The 19,811-nt window shown below is 38.3% G+C and overlaps 1 protein-coding gene across 4 annotated transcripts in view; it reads left to right on the forward strand.

Annotated features, from left to right (window-relative positions):
* The first annotated feature begins 5,480 nt into the window (after nt 1–5,480).
* LOC117435630 (collagen alpha-1(XXVIII) chain-like) overlaps nt 5,481–19,811 on the forward strand; it is a 71,037-nt gene continuing 56,706 nt past the window's right edge. For 3 of the 4 annotated variants that reach the window (XM_034058951.3, XM_059012187.1, XM_059012195.1), the window contains exons 1-6: nt 5,481–5,597; nt 7,239–7,393; nt 8,660–9,228; nt 11,086–11,106; nt 11,226–11,288; nt 15,171–15,215. In XM_034058951.3, the coding sequence (XP_033914842.3) occupies nt 7,267–7,393; nt 8,660–9,228; nt 11,086–11,106; nt 11,226–11,288; nt 15,171–15,215 (825 nt within the window). In that variant the 5' untranslated portion in view covers nt 5,481–5,597; nt 7,239–7,266. The remainder of the gene's footprint in view (nt 5,598–7,238; nt 7,394–8,659; nt 9,229–11,085; nt 11,107–11,225; nt 11,289–15,170; nt 15,216–19,811) is intronic. The other variant, XM_034058950.3, reaches the window with a different exon arrangement.

Raw genomic sequence — 19,811 nt, forward strand, 5'->3', positions numbered from 1 at the left:
TTCCATAAATCCTTTCTGGTAAGTCTGTCAAACAGGAGAATGTCTTGTTCGCCGCGGGGGGAAATAATTTGTGCTGTCTGTTGACATTTAACAAATGATCTTCACATATTGGGTTCTAAAAGATTTGAATATATCTTAAAGCTGTATGAGCTATAAGGCAAACACCATGACAACCCACACAGGAGTACCAGTCTGTTTGGTTCTCAGCTCAAGAACTGTAACATTACAAAACAAGTATTGCTTGTAAAATGTTCTCTGTTTCATAAATTCTGATTCTACTTTGGTACTTTTTTTGTCTGGATAATTTGATTATGAATTACGTGTGAAATTTACACAAGCAAAATTATTATATTTTAAATTGTGATAATTGTTCAAACATGTACCCACAATTACCATGGCTAGAATTACACATTGGAGCCAGTTAAACGTCAAATGAACCAAATGAGCTAACCAATTATCCAACTAATTTGCCAGTTGATCAGATCATTAACTATGTCATCAAATAATCAATAAATATTTCAAATAAAGACTACTCGATACATGTGAACAAAATGTCTGATTAATGACCTATTACAGTATAGGAAGCTGTGTGGTCCAGTGGTTAAAGAAAAGGGCGTAACCAGGAGATCCCTGGTTCAAATCCCACCTCAGCCACTGACTCATTGCGTGACTCTGAGCAAGTCACTTAACCTCCTTGTGCTCTGTCTTTCGGGTGAGACATAGTTGTAAGTGACTCTGCAGCTGATGCATAGTTCACACACCCTAGTCTCTGTAAGTCGCCTTGGATAAAGGCGTCTGCTAAATAAACAAATAATAATAATAATAATAATTCAAATGTGTTTTGTAATTTTTACACCAATGGAATTGCTCTATTTTATGGGATCAAAAATCCTACCCATCCTGGGTAAACAAGTATTTATGGGAGCTCCCTATAAAAGCTGAATCTCAAAACAATAATGGCGGGGCAGTTGAGCCTAAAGACTCAAGGACCCTGGGGAAGGGTGGAAGTACGCATGTAAATTATAAATGTTACCTTTGTTAATGTGTGTTGATTGGCCTGCATTAATGGAGTGTTCTGTGTTATAACAGGTAAAGCTCCACCCGTCGATCAGTATCCTGGACCCAAGCTGTGTCGAGAGGAGAGAGAGCATAAGAAAGAGACCAGAGTACTCCCCACTGCTAAGAGCAGAGTGCCAACCAGTGAGAGAGGTCACGAAATGGATAGGATCTGCTGGCGCTGCAGAGAGCCCGGTCATGTGATGACTGATTGCTGCCAGCTAGAAGCAAAACTGACCACACGCCAGCCATCGGGAAACGGAAGTGGTCCGTGTAGAAAGGGAGACACAGACCCTCTCACCCAATTCCCCCAACACAATGTCCACACCAACGCTTGCCATCGTGTACACCACCATCAAGACTGAAGGAGAACCGTGCCCAGCCCTTATCGGCACCAGCTCGTCCATTACGATCGTCTGCCCTTATGTAATAGGCGATGACAGAGTCCTCGCCTATTACAGCCGCACATTCAGTAATCTCGAACGCTGGTACTATGTTACCAGGAGGGAACTGCTTGCTGTCGTTGGTGCTTTGCGGCAATTCAAGGTTTACCTCTCCAGATGGCACTTCAACTTGAGAACCGACCACGCCTCTCTCCAGTGCTGGTCAGCTTCAAAGAGCCTAAGAGATAACTTGCATGCTGGCTGGAGCAGCTGTAAGGGTTCGACTTTGAAATACAGCACAGAGCCGGAAGGAAACACGGAAATGCAGATGCCCTGTCCCACCACCCTTGCACCCCGAAAGGATGCAGTTAATGTCTGCGGAGAAAGCAGCGAGACCAGCAGGAGGAAGATTGCGGTGAGTGCCTCATTCCCCTCCCCCGCTTGCGCCAAAATCTCCACTATGTCCCCCGCTGACTGGCGAGCGCAATAAGAACGGGACCCCGACTTGCAGCCCCTGTTTGTGTGGCTCCTTCAAGGCAACCAACTCCGCTGGGAGGACATTTCTGCATGCTCCCCCGCCACCAAGGTGCTATGGTCTCGCGCCAGGACTCTCCCTCTGAGACAGCGTTCTACAACGACGCTGGCTGGAGCCGGCTACACGAGCTGAGAGATGGCAGCTGGTGGTCCCCCGCTCCCTACAGCCCAACGTCCTGGCCGCTGTCCATGGGACGCCTGGCACTGGGCATTTTGGAGTGCACAAGACCCTTTGGCGGTTGCAGCAAAGCTACTACTGGGGACGTTGTAGACGTGGCACTGAAGACTATTGTCTGCGTTGTGATCACTGCGCAGCCCAGAAAGGTCCCCCAGGTCATGCAACAACGGCAAGCCAGGGCCCCCATGGAGCGGGTGGCCATTGATGTGTTGGGTCCCCTTCCCCTTACTGATTATGGGAATAAATATGTGCTGGTGGCGATAGACTACTTCAGCAAGTGGCCTGAAGCTTATACGCTCCCCAATCAGGATGCCACCACCATCGCCAATGCCCTACTTGAAGGTTTCTTTGCCCGATTTGGAATCCCCCAAGAGCTTGAGTGTTCACTGAGGTTTGTCAACGCTTCACCCACAGAGTGACGGCTTAGTGGAGCGTTTTAGTCGAACATTGGCTGTCCAACTTGCCATCACCACCAGCACACATCAAAAACACTGGGACCTCCAGCTGCCCCTCATCCTGCTTGCTTACTGGAGCGCAGTCCAGGAGTCGACGGGCTGCACTCCGGCCTTCCTTATGCTGGGGAGAGAGCTCCAGGCCCCTGCAGAGCTACTGTTTGGACGACCCCTTACTCGGCCCAGAGTATGCCCGCCAACTGCAAGACCGGCTGGACATGGCTCATCAGTTCGCCCATAGCCAGTTAGAGGCGGTAGGCATTAAACAAAAGAGGAACTACGATGTGCGAGAGAAGGGGCGACCTTTTGAACCAGGAGAGCAAGTATAGGTCTTTGGACCGAAGAGAAGAAGGGGACGCTCCCCCTAGAGAGCCCGTGGATGGGTCCTTGTTTAGTGTTAGAGTGAATGGGGGAGGTTGTGTATAGAGTGTAGCTGCCACCCCCTGGCCGCCGTGTTGTGTTACACCATGATTGCCTATCTCCCTATCAAGGCTGCCGTCAGACTGGTGAGTTCGGTCCCCCTTGACCGCCCCACCCTGCATCTCCCTCTACCGCTTTCTCTTCCTTATCGGAGCAGCACCATCACCGCCACCGCCGCCCATGGAATCCTGAGCCTGCTTTTAGTACACCACCAAACCCTCCATCTGGTTCCGCCACCAGGAACCGATCTCGCCTCCATCCTGTTGACTTGCCAGAGAGTTTCCCTGCACCCTTGATCCCTGTTTCCCCTTCACCTATTGCCATGCACCCCATCAACGTAAACGGACCCCGCATTGCGTTGCCCTCAAGCTCCATGCCAATACAACGGGACATCTGACCCAGTTCTGCTGGTAGGACTTGTCCATGCCGTCAGCATCAACTGCCACTGCAATACCAGACTCAAGTCAGTTCTTCCCAGGCCGGGAAGTGTTTAAGAGGGGGGGCATTTTAATGGCGTGGCAGTTGAGCTTGAAGATTATGGGGCTCTGGACTTTATGTTGGACTGTGGGGAAGGGTGGGAGTACTCATGTAAATTATAAATGTTTCCTTTGTTAATATGTGTTGATTGGCCTGCATGAATGGAGTGTCTCTCTTGAGCAGCATGCTCTGCATAGCTGTGCTGCTAATTCTCTCTCTTTTTAGTGTGTGTGGCGACTTTCCCTGCTAGTTCTCTCTCTCTCGTCTCTCTTGATTTACCCGCTCGGTGAGACTGTGTTGTGTTCCGATTGGTTGTTTGATTATTCATATTTGTAACCGTAAAAATGGTCCAATCAAGAGTGAGTGAGGGCTATAAAAAGCCACTGTGAGTAGAACACAAATGTGAGTGGAGTTCCAAGCTAAAAGAGTGTCCAGCAAATAAAACAACAGCCATTAAAAGAAAGATCCTGTTGTAGCATCTTCATTTCTTCCACTGCTGAGAACCCTCCGCGCCCCATTACAATAATACACTACAGTAATTGTTCCAGCTGTGTATAATGGTATTTAAAACAGGATTCATTTATCCACCTTTTTAAATATTCGCCCTTACTCTGGTCCCACCGCAGTCGGATACGCAACGGATTACTGTACTTTTTACGAGCCATCTTCATCTGATTAACTAGCTGCAAATGCTTTTATCGAATAATTCACCAACTCCACCTCAGACTGACATTACATTAAAAAAAGCTTTCTCAAGCAAAACATATTACCTTAATACTGATTCAGACCTGTATGAATGACAAACTGTGTTTAAATAGGTTTTTGTAGTGTTGCAACTAACAAAGTAATTTGTGTACATTTAATTTGAGTCCTACAACATGTGCAAAATCAATCTTAGGCTGCAGCAGACAAAATAACTCCCAATACAGCCATTGTCACATGTGATGCTTAGTGAACCCACGCTGTTTTTCCAGACCACATTCTGGTAAATATATATATGTGTGTGTGTGTGTGTGTGTGTGTGTGTGTGATGACTGATTGGTTTTATGTACATTATAAATTACATATCTTTAAGTGTTCTGACACAGAACTGACTAAATATACCCATGTTCATTTTAGATATCATTTCAGCCACATACTTAGAATTGGGTGTTCTTTATGTTTGTTGTAGAATTATATTAGTTCATATGTATTGTATTTAGGAGTAGAATGGTGTAAACACCAAACCAGTCAGTTTAACTTTAGGAAAAAAACAAACAAAAAAAAAAACACAGCCAGAAGCCTGCTGAACAAAGAAACACACTACAGCCACACCAAATTACATTATTAGAATTTATTTTAACATTTATCTTGTAGTCATAATACCAGCTCTGTAAGACCTCAAATAACATTGTTTCATTGAACCTGATAAGCACAAATATTGGACATTATAGTCTCAAAGCATACAAAATTATTGCCGGGAGATATAAATTGTTTCCTATATAATTTTGGTAACAAGAAAGGTATGAGAAAATAATGACAGAAAATATATTACAAGGATTGTCTTGCTAAATATTTGTTCAGCTTAATGACTTTTATAAAGGCCTGTGTTGTTTTTGTGCAGACATTATGTAGGTTAACATACTATTGTGTTTTTATCCTAATAGACTTAAGAGTTAAGACATCAGGTGTTTTTTTTTTTTTTAATATCTCGCTGTTAAACATGAATCAGTTTTAATAAACATACTACTTTATTGTGGGGGATTTTTAGGGACTTTCATTGGAAATAATATCACTTTTAATTTTAATTAAAATAAATTCATAGTTTACATTACAATATTATTTATTTGTTTATTAATTTGTAGCTAATCTAACGGGATGCATTTTTTTTTTTTTTAAATTCAGTAAGCATTTGACAATGAATATTCAGAGTGCAGTCCACCCCTTTTCTGGGGCGGCACTGATTAGAGCACTCTACAGTACAGTTCCACTTCTTTCAGTACGACAGGAACACATTTCTTGACACTGACATCAGAAAACTTTATCCTGATGAAAACAGAAGCATCGGAGTTTGACAGATCTTTTGAATAAATGAAATAAAATCCGGTAAGACTGAATGTATGTATCGATTTATAAAGCTTGTTTTTACAATAATAAGTTTATATAAACATTTTATGTAATTTATTATACAAAGAGCATAACGCTAATTATTATTATTATTATTATTATTATTATTATTATTATTATTATTATTATTATTATTATTAATTAGTTAATTAAATTACAACACAAGAAAGAAAAACACAAAAACACATAACAGATGGTGTTAGGATTTATTTATTTATAGTTATTTAAGATAGTAAGCCCTACTGCATTGTTTCGAATAAATAAAATGGTAATTAATTTAGATTCTTAATACGTTTTTGTGGATCATTTACATCACTAAAGCAGTGATGCAACCGAATAATGCTTTACATCGAAAGGAAAGAATTGCCAGTTATTAGCTACCACTTTATTAATAGGCATTTTTAATGTCTTATTTATAACGTGACACCCCATTTATCAAATTATACATATTGGGAACTGACAAATGCATGGGTGCTTGAAAATCACACATGAAGTAGCAGAAACGAAAGGTTCTGGAAATGATGTTGAGATTATTATACCGTAATTCAAATTAACACACAAGCATTTAGTAAAAATAATATTTTTTTTTTATAAAAACAAAAAGCAAAATGCACAATTTACAGTATTTTAACAAATAATATTTATCCAAAAAAACAACTTATTTAATTTAAAGTATTTGTTCATGACAAGGATTGGCACCCCTGCTTTAGTATTTCGTGTGTCCTCCTTTTGCTTTTATTACTGCTTTCAGACGTTGTGCACATTCTGTCTTACATATTTCCTTCAGCTCGAGTCCAATAAAGCAGAGCTTACCAGTAGTATCAGGTGGATACAGTAAAAAGAAAGCCCCATTCCTTTAACTTTTTGTTCCTATTCAAGAGGTTAAAAGGAAGAGACTCTTTCTGAGTGTTGCACCGCAATACTGCAAGTAAGGTCTCACGTGAACTGCTGTCAATTTCACTATTGACCCATCACTAATTAAATGAAAATATTTTATAAACTATATTTTCTTCTTCTTCTTCTTCTTCTTCTTCTTCTTCTTCTTCTTCTTCTTCTTCTTCTTCTTCTTATTATTATTATTATTATTATTATTATTATTATTATTATTAATTTGTCTTAACCTATACCAGGAAAAATGCTTTAGTATTACATTTTTAGATTGTTGTAACAGCCCATTTACCCAGGACACAAAACTACCAGATTCATATGTATCCCCCACTTTAGAAGGACCTTCTATATATCTAGAGAACTGCCTGTCCAATTGGGATGAAGCTTTCTTTATTACAAATTATTGAGAGGTGAGAATATTTTAGGGATATATTGTGTTTTTGGATGTTACTATAGTATTTTTTAATGGGTTTCTAGGACATTATTTAGCTATTAGGTTATTGAGTCTAGTCCTAATCATATATGCTCCACCTGTCTGTATGTGAAGCTTACTTTTTCACATTTGCACACAGTGAAGTGGGTCGTCATGGTGATCTTCTTTTTCATGTTGCTGTCACTGCAGCTCTCATTTTGTAATTCCAGGTGTGCTGGGAATGAATGCCACTGGCATGATTGATTACATATACAGTTGTGGTTCTGGCAGTAACAGAGACATTAATAATGACTTTGTTTTTCTTTTTGAAGGGAAATAGCTGTTGGATAAAAGGACAAAATGTGGAAAAGAGCTGCTGTTCTTTGGCTTTTGCTGTTGGCAGCGAACCCAGATGTAGCCCACGGACAGAACAGAAGAAAGACGGGTCGGAAACCAAGTAACCTTATACTAAGAGATGAAGGAAAGGGTATGGGTCTGTTTGTTACATTTTAAAGGAAGTCTAAAACAATTTACTTTATGAATTACAATCTCTAAAACAAATATGTTTCCCATATATGATGGAAGATAGTCACCTCTCACCATTAACATCTTGAAACTAGCAGTGTACTACACTTTATGATCAACAGGTGTTTATAAAATAGAATCCTTATGCTGTTTTGGCTGAAATCCCTAACAAGCTGCTACTTGTCTTTCCCATGACTTTTTTTTTGAGGAAAGAAAACGTGTGTTAATCAGACAACATATTAAAATGATAAGTGGTCTTTTGTTTACTTTTCTGTTTTGTTCTTTCTGTGTGCTCCTCCTACTCTGATCCTCATGGCCAGCTTCTGTAGGTTTTCCACACTGGTGATTGAACTTGATCTTTACATAGAGAAAAGCAACACTAAACAGCAGAGGCATCACTCTTTGTCACAAAAAGGGGCTTTTCTTCTTGTGTATACTGTAGAGTACCCCCCTGGTGGCTAGCTCTGAAAATTGCATGATTGATCATCACCATCTGCCGCATGGACTGACTTGAAAGCAGTTTAAAGTCAGTTAGTTTACAGATAGGATTACAGGGTGGCAGAACCTGATCTCTCCAACCTGCACTGATACAGGAAGTTACCAACGTGAAGGGATTTAAACCTTGAACTACAGAAATAATTTTAAAAAAAACTTGTAGGCAAAAATAGAAGGGTTGTGAATTATTATCAGGGAAATATTTGTATTAGGGGAAATAATTGTCATTATAAACAATGTGAAATGTATGTGTAATATTACAGATTAGATTGTAAAATGTAGAAAACAGTGGCAGCCCCAATTTGATATTGGAACGAGATGAGGTTTTTACAGACTAGTTTTAGGTTACAGATTGAAACATGGCACAATGAATTTCATTTTATTTATATAACCTTTAATTATCCAGAAAATCATTTAGTTAAAAAAAAAAAAATCATGTAATTTACCGGTCAAAAACAGTGACAGTGATGTTTTACACATTCTCACCTTAATAAAAACAGATAAATATATCCAAGAATTCAGCTATGGCGTATGGCTGGTTTCAGACCCCGTGGTACTCATTTCAGGATTTGATACCAAGTTCTTTTCTTATCTTTGACTCTTTGAAAGGATGCCTCAAACTGCCTTGTATGCAAATACTTAGAATTGTTTTCATCAACAGGACTTCGAGGACGTTGTCCATTTTATACAAAGTGATTTTCTGTTTTTAATGTATTTTTTGCCCTGTTTCCAGTGATGTCCTGTCCTTTAGACATTGCCTTCATCATGGATAGCTCTGAAAGTGCCAAAAATATCATGTTTGAGAGGGAGAAGGCTTTTGTTCAGGATTTCGGTGAAAGAGTAATGCAGATGACGTCACCTTCTGGCATAAAATTAAACATCAGTTTGGCAGCCCTACAGTACAGCAGCACTGTCAAGAAAGAGCACCCCTTCCGAGACTGGCAAAACATTGAAGTCTTCAAAAGCCGGGTCCGCTCAATGTCTTATATAGGGCATGGTACATATTCGTCCTATGCAATCACTAACACCACCCAGCTCTTTGAAGAGGAAACAAAGCCTGACGGTGTCAAAGTGGCATTACTGATGACTGATGGAGTGGACCACCCAAGGAACCCAGACATCTTGGGGGCAGCAACTATTGCTAAGAACTATGGCATCAAGCTCTTTACCATTGGGTTATCAGCCCTTGCTAATGAAAGCATCAATATTATCAAACTGCGCTCCATAGCTAGTGCCCCATCCGAACAATATGTGCATAGCCTGACTGATCCATACCTTGGAGATAAACTCCTTAATGAATTGGTGAGTAGCAGTTTATGTCAAATGTTTTGTTCTAGATTCACAAAAAGGTAAGTAAGCGGAGAACATATTGGTAAGAATCTGTTCAATACAGAGGGGAAACTATAAGAAAGAGAAGTAGTCAAACATTTTCATCCAGTGCAAGAATTCCTTAAATCTGTTACTGGCAGTAATCAAATGTAATTAAGCACACTCAGAACTCCACTGCATTCTTGCTGTTTTCCATTTTGCTGTCTGAAAGGAGCTACAAAAAACAAGTTGTGTGCCTCAGCTTCACAAACGATTGATAATGCGGCAGAGAAACACAGTGGTCATTTAAATGAGTATTGAGAACAGGCATTTCATCTAGATTTAATTGTGTACAGGCATGCTTTTTTCATAAGAATGTCATTAGAGTGATATTTTGCAAAATTATTGTAAACTAAAAAAATTACTTAATCATAGGAGTGTTACTTAAAATGAGGAACAAACATCTTCCCAGAACTGCATAACACTGTAGTAACATATCATACAAATAGACTGGAGTTGAGGTGTATAGTGGAAAACTGTTGTCCCTATAGTGTCTTGATCATCGACAGGCAAAAACAATTCTAAAGCTTGCATTATACTCATACTAGTACTCATGAATTAACACTGTTTATTTTTTAAAGAAATGTTTACACAAATTTGATGGCTGTTGAATCCTACATTTAGGACTCTTTCAAACATATTTTTGAATCTATCAGTACATAAGTCACTTATGGTTTGCATCACATATAATCACATACAAGTTCATATACATGTCTGGCAATTCATATTTTCATATGTTCATATATTCACATGTTATTTCATGTATGATGTTGGGCGAAAAATGTACAAGCTCCCAAAGGGGGAGAATTGGTTGTTTATAGCCACCCTTATGAGTGAATTGTTTGAGGAGTTTTTTTCCAATACGTTGCTTGTCAATTTTTGCTCAGGTGAGAATTGTATAAGTCACATAATCATAAAAGAAAGAATTTTGAAGAGCTACTGCAGGCATTGTGGACCAGCCAGCTTTAAAAAATTGGTCAGTGATTTACCTGTGGAAAAATATGCAGTTAAACAGTGACGCTAATGTGGAAAAACATGCAATGAAAAAACATGATTTTATAGCAACTTACAAAAACGTATCCCCAGTGTGAATAACTGGTGTATACATATCTGAATAATTCTCATGGAATCGAAAGTATGAGATGTGGATGTGTGCACAATCACTCAGTCGCAGCACCCAATTGAATTTTTCTTCCAGTAACTGAACCGTAGTCTGTGCTACCCTAAAGATGAACACATTTCTGAATCCCCAATTGTATTCAGTGTCAAGGCTTTATCAGTGCTTGCATTGCAAATTCCATTGCTCCCCTCCCCATTTGTTTCCATAACTACCCATCAAAGTCTAGACAGCAGAGGTCAGAGTACTGTAGAAGTATCAGAAGGCCCTGACAAAAAATGGAATCGGTTTCTGCAAATTTGAATGCTGGTACAATCCCCGAATTGTTTTGATGTTTGAACACCACTTCTTTATATTCTTGACTTTGAAAGTTTTAACTGACATTTCGATAGTATGTGAACTGCCTACTGAAGTTATTGAAATGCTTATATTATTCATGTATAAAAAACAGAGCATAAAAATGTCAAATAGGAAAATCATAAAATGTATCCATCTCCAGTCATCCAATAGCACGCCTTTCCCATGTATTGCTATTAGTCTTGAGATGGAACTTAAAGCTTGTTTTTTTAACATTATCGGGTGTTGTTGGTAGCTCCATGTCTATAACTGCTCAATTGAAGAAATACACCAATATGTTAATATTATAATTAATATAATATTTTTTTCTATTTCAGAGGAGAATTGCTGTTGACGGGGTAAGTATGTTATTGTACTCATTATTTATCTCTTGAGGTTACATTTCTCTAAAGCATGTACCTTTTATTGGATGTAAAGGTTCTTGGCATGCTTTTAACTTTTTTTATTCTAATTTCAGTGTCAGCTGCCAAAGCCATCGTGTGTTTGTGAAGCAGGAGAGAGGGGCCCTCCAGGAAGTCCGGTAAGAGCAGCACATTGCCTGTCCATCACTTTGAATCACTGGACACTAATTTAATGAAGAGGAATGTGTGTACATGGACTCTTCAGCACCATTACATTACTTTGTTTGTACCCTAAGCAACCCAATGCATTCTGGTACGTTTTACTTCTTTGGTACCACTCTTACCTTTAAGAGAAGCAGGACTACGCTTACCAGAATGCATTGGGTTGTGAGTTGAAAAGCCTGAACTATCCCAGGCTGTCCCGTTGAACACAGAGCCATATGGTTACATTACCTAAGCATGATTGGCCTATAAACACAAGCGATTGTGACTGGCCAGAGCCTTGTAGATGTGAAATGTATATACTGTGTGGTTTTGACAGGGATGGGGATAAAAGCCTGTCCCTGTACGGTCCATTGATGTGTACTTCCCCTCCAATTGGGGAGGGCAACCAAACATGTGAAAATGTGTGTGTTTGAATCCGGGCCTGAAAAATGTGGTCTGGTAAAACGGGATGATTTGATGTCAATCTAAGTTGCCATGTACAGTAATAAAAAATAAAAAAAAGTGAGCTTTTATACAGTTAGTCAGTTCTGGGAAGGAACAGTTCTGGGGAGGACAAGTGTTGGGGTCTGCATGTAGTGCTGTTACAAAGAGTTTGCCTGCTTGTAAGGGGGCTTCTGTTTCGGATTTTAATAAAAGTGTGCAAATCCTGCTTCCCTGCCTGACCACTGGCAATCTGACACCGCAATTGCTGCAAATGATTGTCTTAGAATTGAAGTACCATTATATTCCAAACTTTTCTGTATGCAACCCAAATTGCATGGACATTTAATGAGCCAATTTTGATGCTCTTTACTAGCTTAGTTTCATACTTTACATAGTGTTTAGAGGGTCTAATAAATGTAATATTTGGCAAGCACTGTTTCCCAGAAAATCCAGGGGAATCTTCGTCAACTTTTGCTGCAACAGGGCCCACATGTACTGTAGGTTTTCTGGCTTTGCCTTGGCCACCTGAGACTTCAAATACTGCCAAAGATTTTCAGTGAGCTTAGAGGTCATCCAAAACTTCCATCAAATACAGGAAGTGTACACAGCAAGTGCTAAACCCCTCTCCTGCAAAAGAAAATACACATGCTCACATACTGTTGAGCTACAATAGTCATGCGGTCACAATGTGTGATCATTATATTATCATTTTTTACAGTGCAGTCTAGTAAGTGAAAGCCTTTCTGGGATCAGACTTCTCAAAGCAAATACACCAGAAATGCCTACATTTTCATTATCAAAATATCAATACAAAAAAAAAAAACTTTTGATATGTCTTTGCTTTTTGGCATACAGTTGTACTTTCACCATATGATTGTGTTCGTATTACCCAGAGGGTAGTTAACACACATATTCCACTGCGTCTTAAACATCCGGCAGTGAATCATTGTGCACCTGCAAAACAGCCTGAGGTCATATCTGGATATCTGGCAATTTGAATCCTATAGAGTTTTAGATAAGTCTGTGAAATGGAAATAGGTCAAGACAGATATTAAAGTGATCCCATCTGGTGTTTACATCTTTCACATAGGAACATAGCCGTTGCTTCCAATTTGGATACAAATTAGCGATGGGCATGTGTAAACATTTATTTGAGTAATCAATTGGATAATTGTTAATAGTTAAAAAAAAATGAATAGTATACTCTATATAAATGATCTGAACAGACCCATTAACCATGCAAAGTCTGCCACTGCAGCTCCATGTATTACTATGAATAAATATCTTTAAAAAATCAGTATTTCTTACTATGGCTTAAAATGACTCAAGCTCCTGACATAAAATAACAGGCATGCTTTAAGTGCAGAGTGAAACCAATACTATATGGCTAGCAGAGGTTGTTGGAATGCACCATTGCACGTATTAAAAGTATATTGAATTATTAAATTTAATTAATACAAGAGACAACAAAATAGAGGTATTTTACAAAAAAAAGACATCTTACAATTTAGTATTGTCTGCAGTCATGGTATAATTATTTATACTTAAACAACCTGAAGAAAACCTTTTGAAAATAAATACACCAGCAGCAAAATCTGAATTGGTCAAAAACATTATTTTAATATGACTGTGAAGAAGACAGTAATCAATCAAGTAACAATACATCCAAACATTAATAAACAATTATGTAACAAGATTAATCAATTTGATTAATAACCCAATTTAGTTAATATTGAAACATATGAATAGCTTCAAATTAGTCACAAAACGTATTAATCATAGGCATCAATTCGATTTTTAAATTAATGTTATCAAGTACAAAAGTTAGTATGAAAATGTTTCTATAAAAAAAAAAAAAAAACATGTGCATCTCAAAACCTAGCCCACAGAACAAATAAATTTGTTACAACTCATAAGTGAAAACATAATTCTATGAACACACTAACAAATTAACAGCCCAAAAGCATGTATTTTTTAAATACTGAATTTTGACCATCCGTTAGTTAAGGCAGAATTTCATGAGGCAGACATATGCGACACGTTCAGCTTGTTCGATGTGGAACAGGAACAGGTTTTTGCCTTTTTGCCAAATCATTTAATTCCATGCCTTTTCTAACATCATGGCTGACAGCGATTTGGTGACGCTGTTTGTGCATTGTGATTATTATTATTTTTTTTGACAGAAATTGCCAAGCAGTGATTACATCATAGGTAATAAACTATAACATTAATATTATGGGTCAAATATATAAAACAATCTCGCTATACAGTACAGATTATCGTAAATCAAGGCTACGTTTATTATATTTTGCCAGTATTGCATGTGCAGTTGTAATTTATCTAATAGAATACAGTATATTAGCAGTACAGCTACGGCCAAAGGTTTTGCATCTCCCTATATAATAAAATCATTTTGCTTAGGGTCGAATGAAGTCTGCTGAATAATGCTACGTTAACATATTGAATTACATACCGCTTTGTAGTTTTCCATACTTAATGGAAAACTGACAATTAAAAAATGTGTTCGAAATCCTTCGGGTACATCGCTCTGTAGTTTATTTGATTACATGACGTTAAATAAAACATCTAAATTATGTTAATCTATTTTTATTTTATTTTTTTAATTATGTAAAAAAAAAAATTAAAAAATTAAAAAATACTTAAAACTTTTGCCCATAGCTGTACGTGTGGGACACCACCATGTTCCACCGTGTGGAACTGCTCCTCAAGCACACGGGGCTGTTCGACCGAACAAGCAGAACATGTTCCACGGCAGGAAGCTGGAACGGTTTCGACAACTCAGATTGTCCAGTTCTGTTCGGTCTGTTTGTCTCATGAAATTACGCATTTAGTATCACAACTCCCAGCAGAGCAATCGCATGATTAACACTGACCTATTGCCAGAGCGCTTGCTGCGTCCCGCCTCCAGATAGACAATCTGTCATTTGTGAATTTGTGTTTTGATTGACAGTCGCCAATACTACCTTGCTACGTTTTTTTTTTCTAATCACAATGGAGTAGACAACGGGTAGTGAAAAATATATAGAGTGGGCTCAGAAAAAAAAAAAAAGAATTGGACTCGGGGCTTGTCCCCCACCCCCTCCCCCAAGGTTTGGCCCAAGTGCAGTTGCGTGTTTTTAAGGAGAGGCAACATTTGTATATTCAACGCTTCAATACACTGTTTGTAATCTTTGTTATGCATGGATTGTTGGAATCTGGATCTCTTTACAAAGACACTAAAAATACATATAAACTTCCCACGCTGCAGGAGATGCACATTACTGACCTAGTATACACTTAACTGTGTGCGTACTGCATACATAGCCTCTATAAGATAATTAGTTTGTGAGATACTGCAGCAAGCATCTTTTCTATCCAGCTGTACCAGTATCTTTTCTATCTTTTCATTTCAGGGCAACAATGGTCGTGATGGCCCTAAAGGTAACAAAGGATCCAAGGTACAGATCTTCCATTTCAATTTCTGATTTAGAAGTGTTTTAAATTGTTTAATTCTACTGGATTTACTATGTTACTTCCACAATTTATATATATATATATATATATATATATATATATATATATATATATATATATATATATATATATATATATATAAACAAACAGGTTAATATACATGGAATGTGTTTTAAATAATATTCATTTTAATTATTTGGTAAATTATAAAACTTAGATTTTTAATACTGTTTTAATAAACAAAAATAGTAAAATGTACTGCAAAAGTAAACATCAGGACTATTACTAATAATGTGCCTGTGTCCAGTCAATGTATATATATCAAACATGAATGTATATAAATCAAACATTGATATATCAAAATGATTGTACATATATCATAGTTCAATGTTTGTGTGTGTATATTTATAAATAAACAGGCTCCAGGGCCAAAACAATCGTTCCACGAAGAAACAAAACAACATCTCTTTGCCGAGCGTAAAGACAACCAGGCTTGGGTCTCCTTACCAAATGTACAGTCCAGTACAAAAACTGAACAGAACAAGAAAAAACTTATCAGTTGGTCCCAGGTCCCAGGTCCCAGGTCCCAGGTCCCAGGTCCCAGGTCCCAGGTCCCAGGTCCCAGGTCCCAGGTCCCAGGTCCCACCAAACAAAAGAAAAGCACTCTGTTTTATATAGGATTTCCTTTCCAGGTGCCAACAGGGAACAGGTGTCTGCCAAACTAGGCACTAATTAGCTAATTACTTAAAAATTAACCCTTTCCTAGGCAACTGTTACCTCCCTATTAGCTCCTGGAAATCATGGCAGACTGGTTCCAAGCGCACCAATAATCTTCCCAGCGGTTATCCGAATTCCTCCTAGGCTTGGTGCCAGCCTGCCACAATTGGCATTAATTCTGTGAGCTGGCTCACATTCCCTCCCCCTTTGCGTTAGCATATTCCTGCAGGAGAGAGAAGAGGTAAGTTCAGGCAGCCTTGATAACACATCTGCATTTATGTGATCCTTACCGGCCTGGTGTTTCACCCTGAAACAGTAAGGTTGCAGGGTCAGGAACCAACATGTAAGGTGAGAATTTGTAGCTGCTTGTATTTGTAAAGCAGCATCCCCACAAATAATATCTAAGGCTTTCTGTAGCCCATCTGACTGCTAAGCACTCCTTTTCTATGGTGGCATAGTTTCTTTCCCTCTGTAAAAGTTTTTGACTAAGGAACATCACTGGATGTTCTTAGCCGTCGCCTTCCTGGGAGAGAACTGCTCCTAAGCCCACCTAAGCTGACAAATGGTTTTTGATTAAAAAACACTTTATGTACAAGAAAGGTATACCTCCAATACAATCATATAAGCATGAGATTTAGACAAGGCCTCAGTACAGCTCAGTGCATATGTTTGTATCAGAAAGCACGGATCCATGGAGTCAATTCGAAAGAGATGAAAAGACTGACAAAACTTTACAATGTTTGGTGAAAAATAGAAAGTTTCTAAAACTTTATAGCTCTGTTTATTTCATACAAATAAAAGAAAGATAGTTTGGGGTTTAAATTTAAATTTTACTTTAACCACGGTGGAATTTAACTGTCAAAATAATCAAATTAATAAAATAATAGCTTTAATTAAATTTATGAACAGTAAGCCTTATTAATATTACTTACCATAATCCAAGCCACGTCTGGTTTGCACCATAGCAACAACACAATAACACTTGAATATAAAGTCTTATGTATGTTATTTTCAATACATTAAACCACGTCTGGTTTACATTATTGCCACAACACAATAATACTTGTACGTAGAGTTTAACAACTACATGTAATCACGAGAATATTTTTTTAATAAAAATACTCCCGGTAACTTAGTTTGTGACAGATTTAACAATCTCCAAGAATTGGCTTCCATTCTCAAACTGTAAACAGTCTGTCTCTATCTTAGAGTCTAATTGCCGACTAACGCTCTGCTAATTCGTAAACACAGTTTACACATTCACACACACACATAGGCCTACTCAAGATTCACACACAGTTAAACACACAAAGACAAACAAACAAAATGACGTACTTCAACATAAAGGCAGTTTGATGCTGGTAACATAACTTGGTACTTTATAGTACTGAGTTTCTGTTTCATTATTATTTGTTTTTATTATTTGTTTTCCATTCAAAGAAAATGTTATCTCCCTGCTCAGCTCAGGCATGAACCAAACAATCATTAATAAACACATTCTCAAAATTCCTTTTTTTTTCCTAAGATGTTGCTTTATTTCCTTGCTTAAGCAAAACCAGTCTGACCCAAACAATCATAAATAAACAACTTCTTAATTACCATTACTCTGCTTTGGAAACTACCTATTTTAGCTCTTATCTATTCTATGTGTTGTTATCATTCTTTTTGCTGCCAGATTCCTTCCACCATGTGTTTAATTCCTGTAATTCCGGTTTTACACTTGAATGGATACAATCTTTTTTTCTTTTAGTTTTTGGTTCACTTTGATTAGCGCTTGTTCTACATATGATATATCCTTGGCCATTTTAATTTGATTATTTTCACCCTCAGCGACCGAATCTTGTATATCAATCTGGGAAACACAGTCTGGAGAGGTGATTGCAAAGGCCTACCTGCCCATCGGTCTCACTCACCAGGACTTTTGTTTGCCGCTGCGGGACTTATGATTAGAGATTTTTAACGTTACCATGGCTCTTCACCAAGATTTTAAATGACGTAACTCAGTTTGCCTCAGCGGGTCTTACAGTCAAGATTTTGACGTCACCTGGCTCTTCACCAGGATTTACAGTTTCCCGCTATTTTTCTTCACATTTTTTATTTTGTCCGTGAATTTCTGTAAGTCCCTTACACTTCAAAAATATTTGATTCTCTCTCTACCATGGGATCTCTCCGCTGAGAGATTCTACCCCGAGTATCTCGACTCACTGATTCTTTGCCTTTCTCTTTCCCTTCACTATGTGTGATTTATTCAAAAATGGACTCACCGGATGATATAATACCGCTGACGAATCTGAAACCGCACATCGTGAAACGTCATTAAGGGTTGCTTTTCAGGAATCCCGGGTTTTCGGCACCAATCTGTGGTGAAGAAATTAAGCTGACAAATGGTTTTTGATTCAAAAACACTATGTACAAGAAAGGTATACCTCCAATACAATCCTAATACCTCCAATACATTCCTAATCTACATTAATGATTTAGACTCTGATATAGTAAGCAAACTCGTTAAATTTGCAGACGACACAAAAATAGGAGGAGTGGCAGACACTGTTGAAGCAGCAAAGGTCATTCAAAATGATCTAGACAGCATTCAAAATTGGGCAGACACATGGCAAATGAAATTTAATAGAGAAAAGTGTAAAGTATTGCATGCGGGCAATAAAAATGTGCATTATAAATATCATATGGGAGATAGTGAAATTGAAGAAGGGAACTATGAAAAAGACCTAGGAGTTTATGTTGACTCAGAAATGTCTTCATCTAGACAATGTGGGGAAGCTATAAAAAAGGCTAACAAGATGCTCGGATATATTGTGAGAAGTGTTGAATTTAAATCAAGGGAAGTAATGTTAAAACTCTACAATGCATTAGTAAGACCTCACCTAGAATATTGTGTTCAGTTCTGGTCACCTCGTTACAAAAAGGATATTGCTGCTCTAGAAAGAGTGCAAAGAAGAGCAACCAGAATTATCCCGGGTTTAAAAGGCATGTCGTATGCAGACAGGCTAAAAGAATTGAATCTATTCAGTCTTGAACAAAGAAGACTACGCGGCGATCTGATTCAAACATACAAAATCCTAAAAGGTATAGACAATGTCAACCCGGGGGACTTCTTTGACTTGAAAAAAGAAAAAAGGACCAGGGGTCATAAATGGAGATTAGATAAAGGGGCATTCAGAACAGAAAATAGGAGGCACTTTTTTACACAGAGAATTGTGAGGGTCTGGAACCAACTCCCCAGTAATGTTGTTGAAGCTGACACCCTGGGATCCTTCAAGAAGCTGCTTGATGAGATTCTGGGATCAATAAGCTACTAACAACCAAACGAGCAAGATGGGCTGAATGGCCTCCTCTCGTTTGTAAACTTTCTTATGTTCTTAATCATATAAGCACAAGATTTAAACTGACTTTGGACAAGGCCTCAGTACAGCTCAGTGCATATGTTTGTATCAGAAAGCACGGATCCATGGAGTCAATTCGAAAGAGATGAAAAGACTGACAAAACTTTACAATGTTTGGCATTTATACCTTTGTGACTCCACTCCCATTTGTCTTCTGTCCAGTGCTAGGGGTTTCCACTCTATCACTGCACATTCCCACTGCGGGGGAAAGGGGGGGAGGGGGTTACATACCATGTGGTACCTAGCAGGGTGTATCCATCTTGTCTTTCAGTTCCCCTCCCCCATCTCACATTATCTCTGCTAATATCCTGCCTTTTGGCTTTTAGCTCAGACACTTATCTGTGACTTTCAGTCGTGTTAGGGTATGCAAAACTGCACATAGCTGGTTTTGCCGATGGGAAATGAAAGAACTCGAAACTTACACAATATTGTATAGAAACTTAATATAAAAACATATTAAAG

Source organism: Acipenser ruthenus, chromosome 3, assembly GCF_902713425.1.
Source record: "Acipenser ruthenus chromosome 3, fAciRut3.2 maternal haplotype, whole genome shotgun sequence".
Lineage (NCBI taxonomy): Eukaryota > Metazoa > Chordata > Actinopteri > Acipenseriformes > Acipenseridae > Acipenser > Acipenser ruthenus.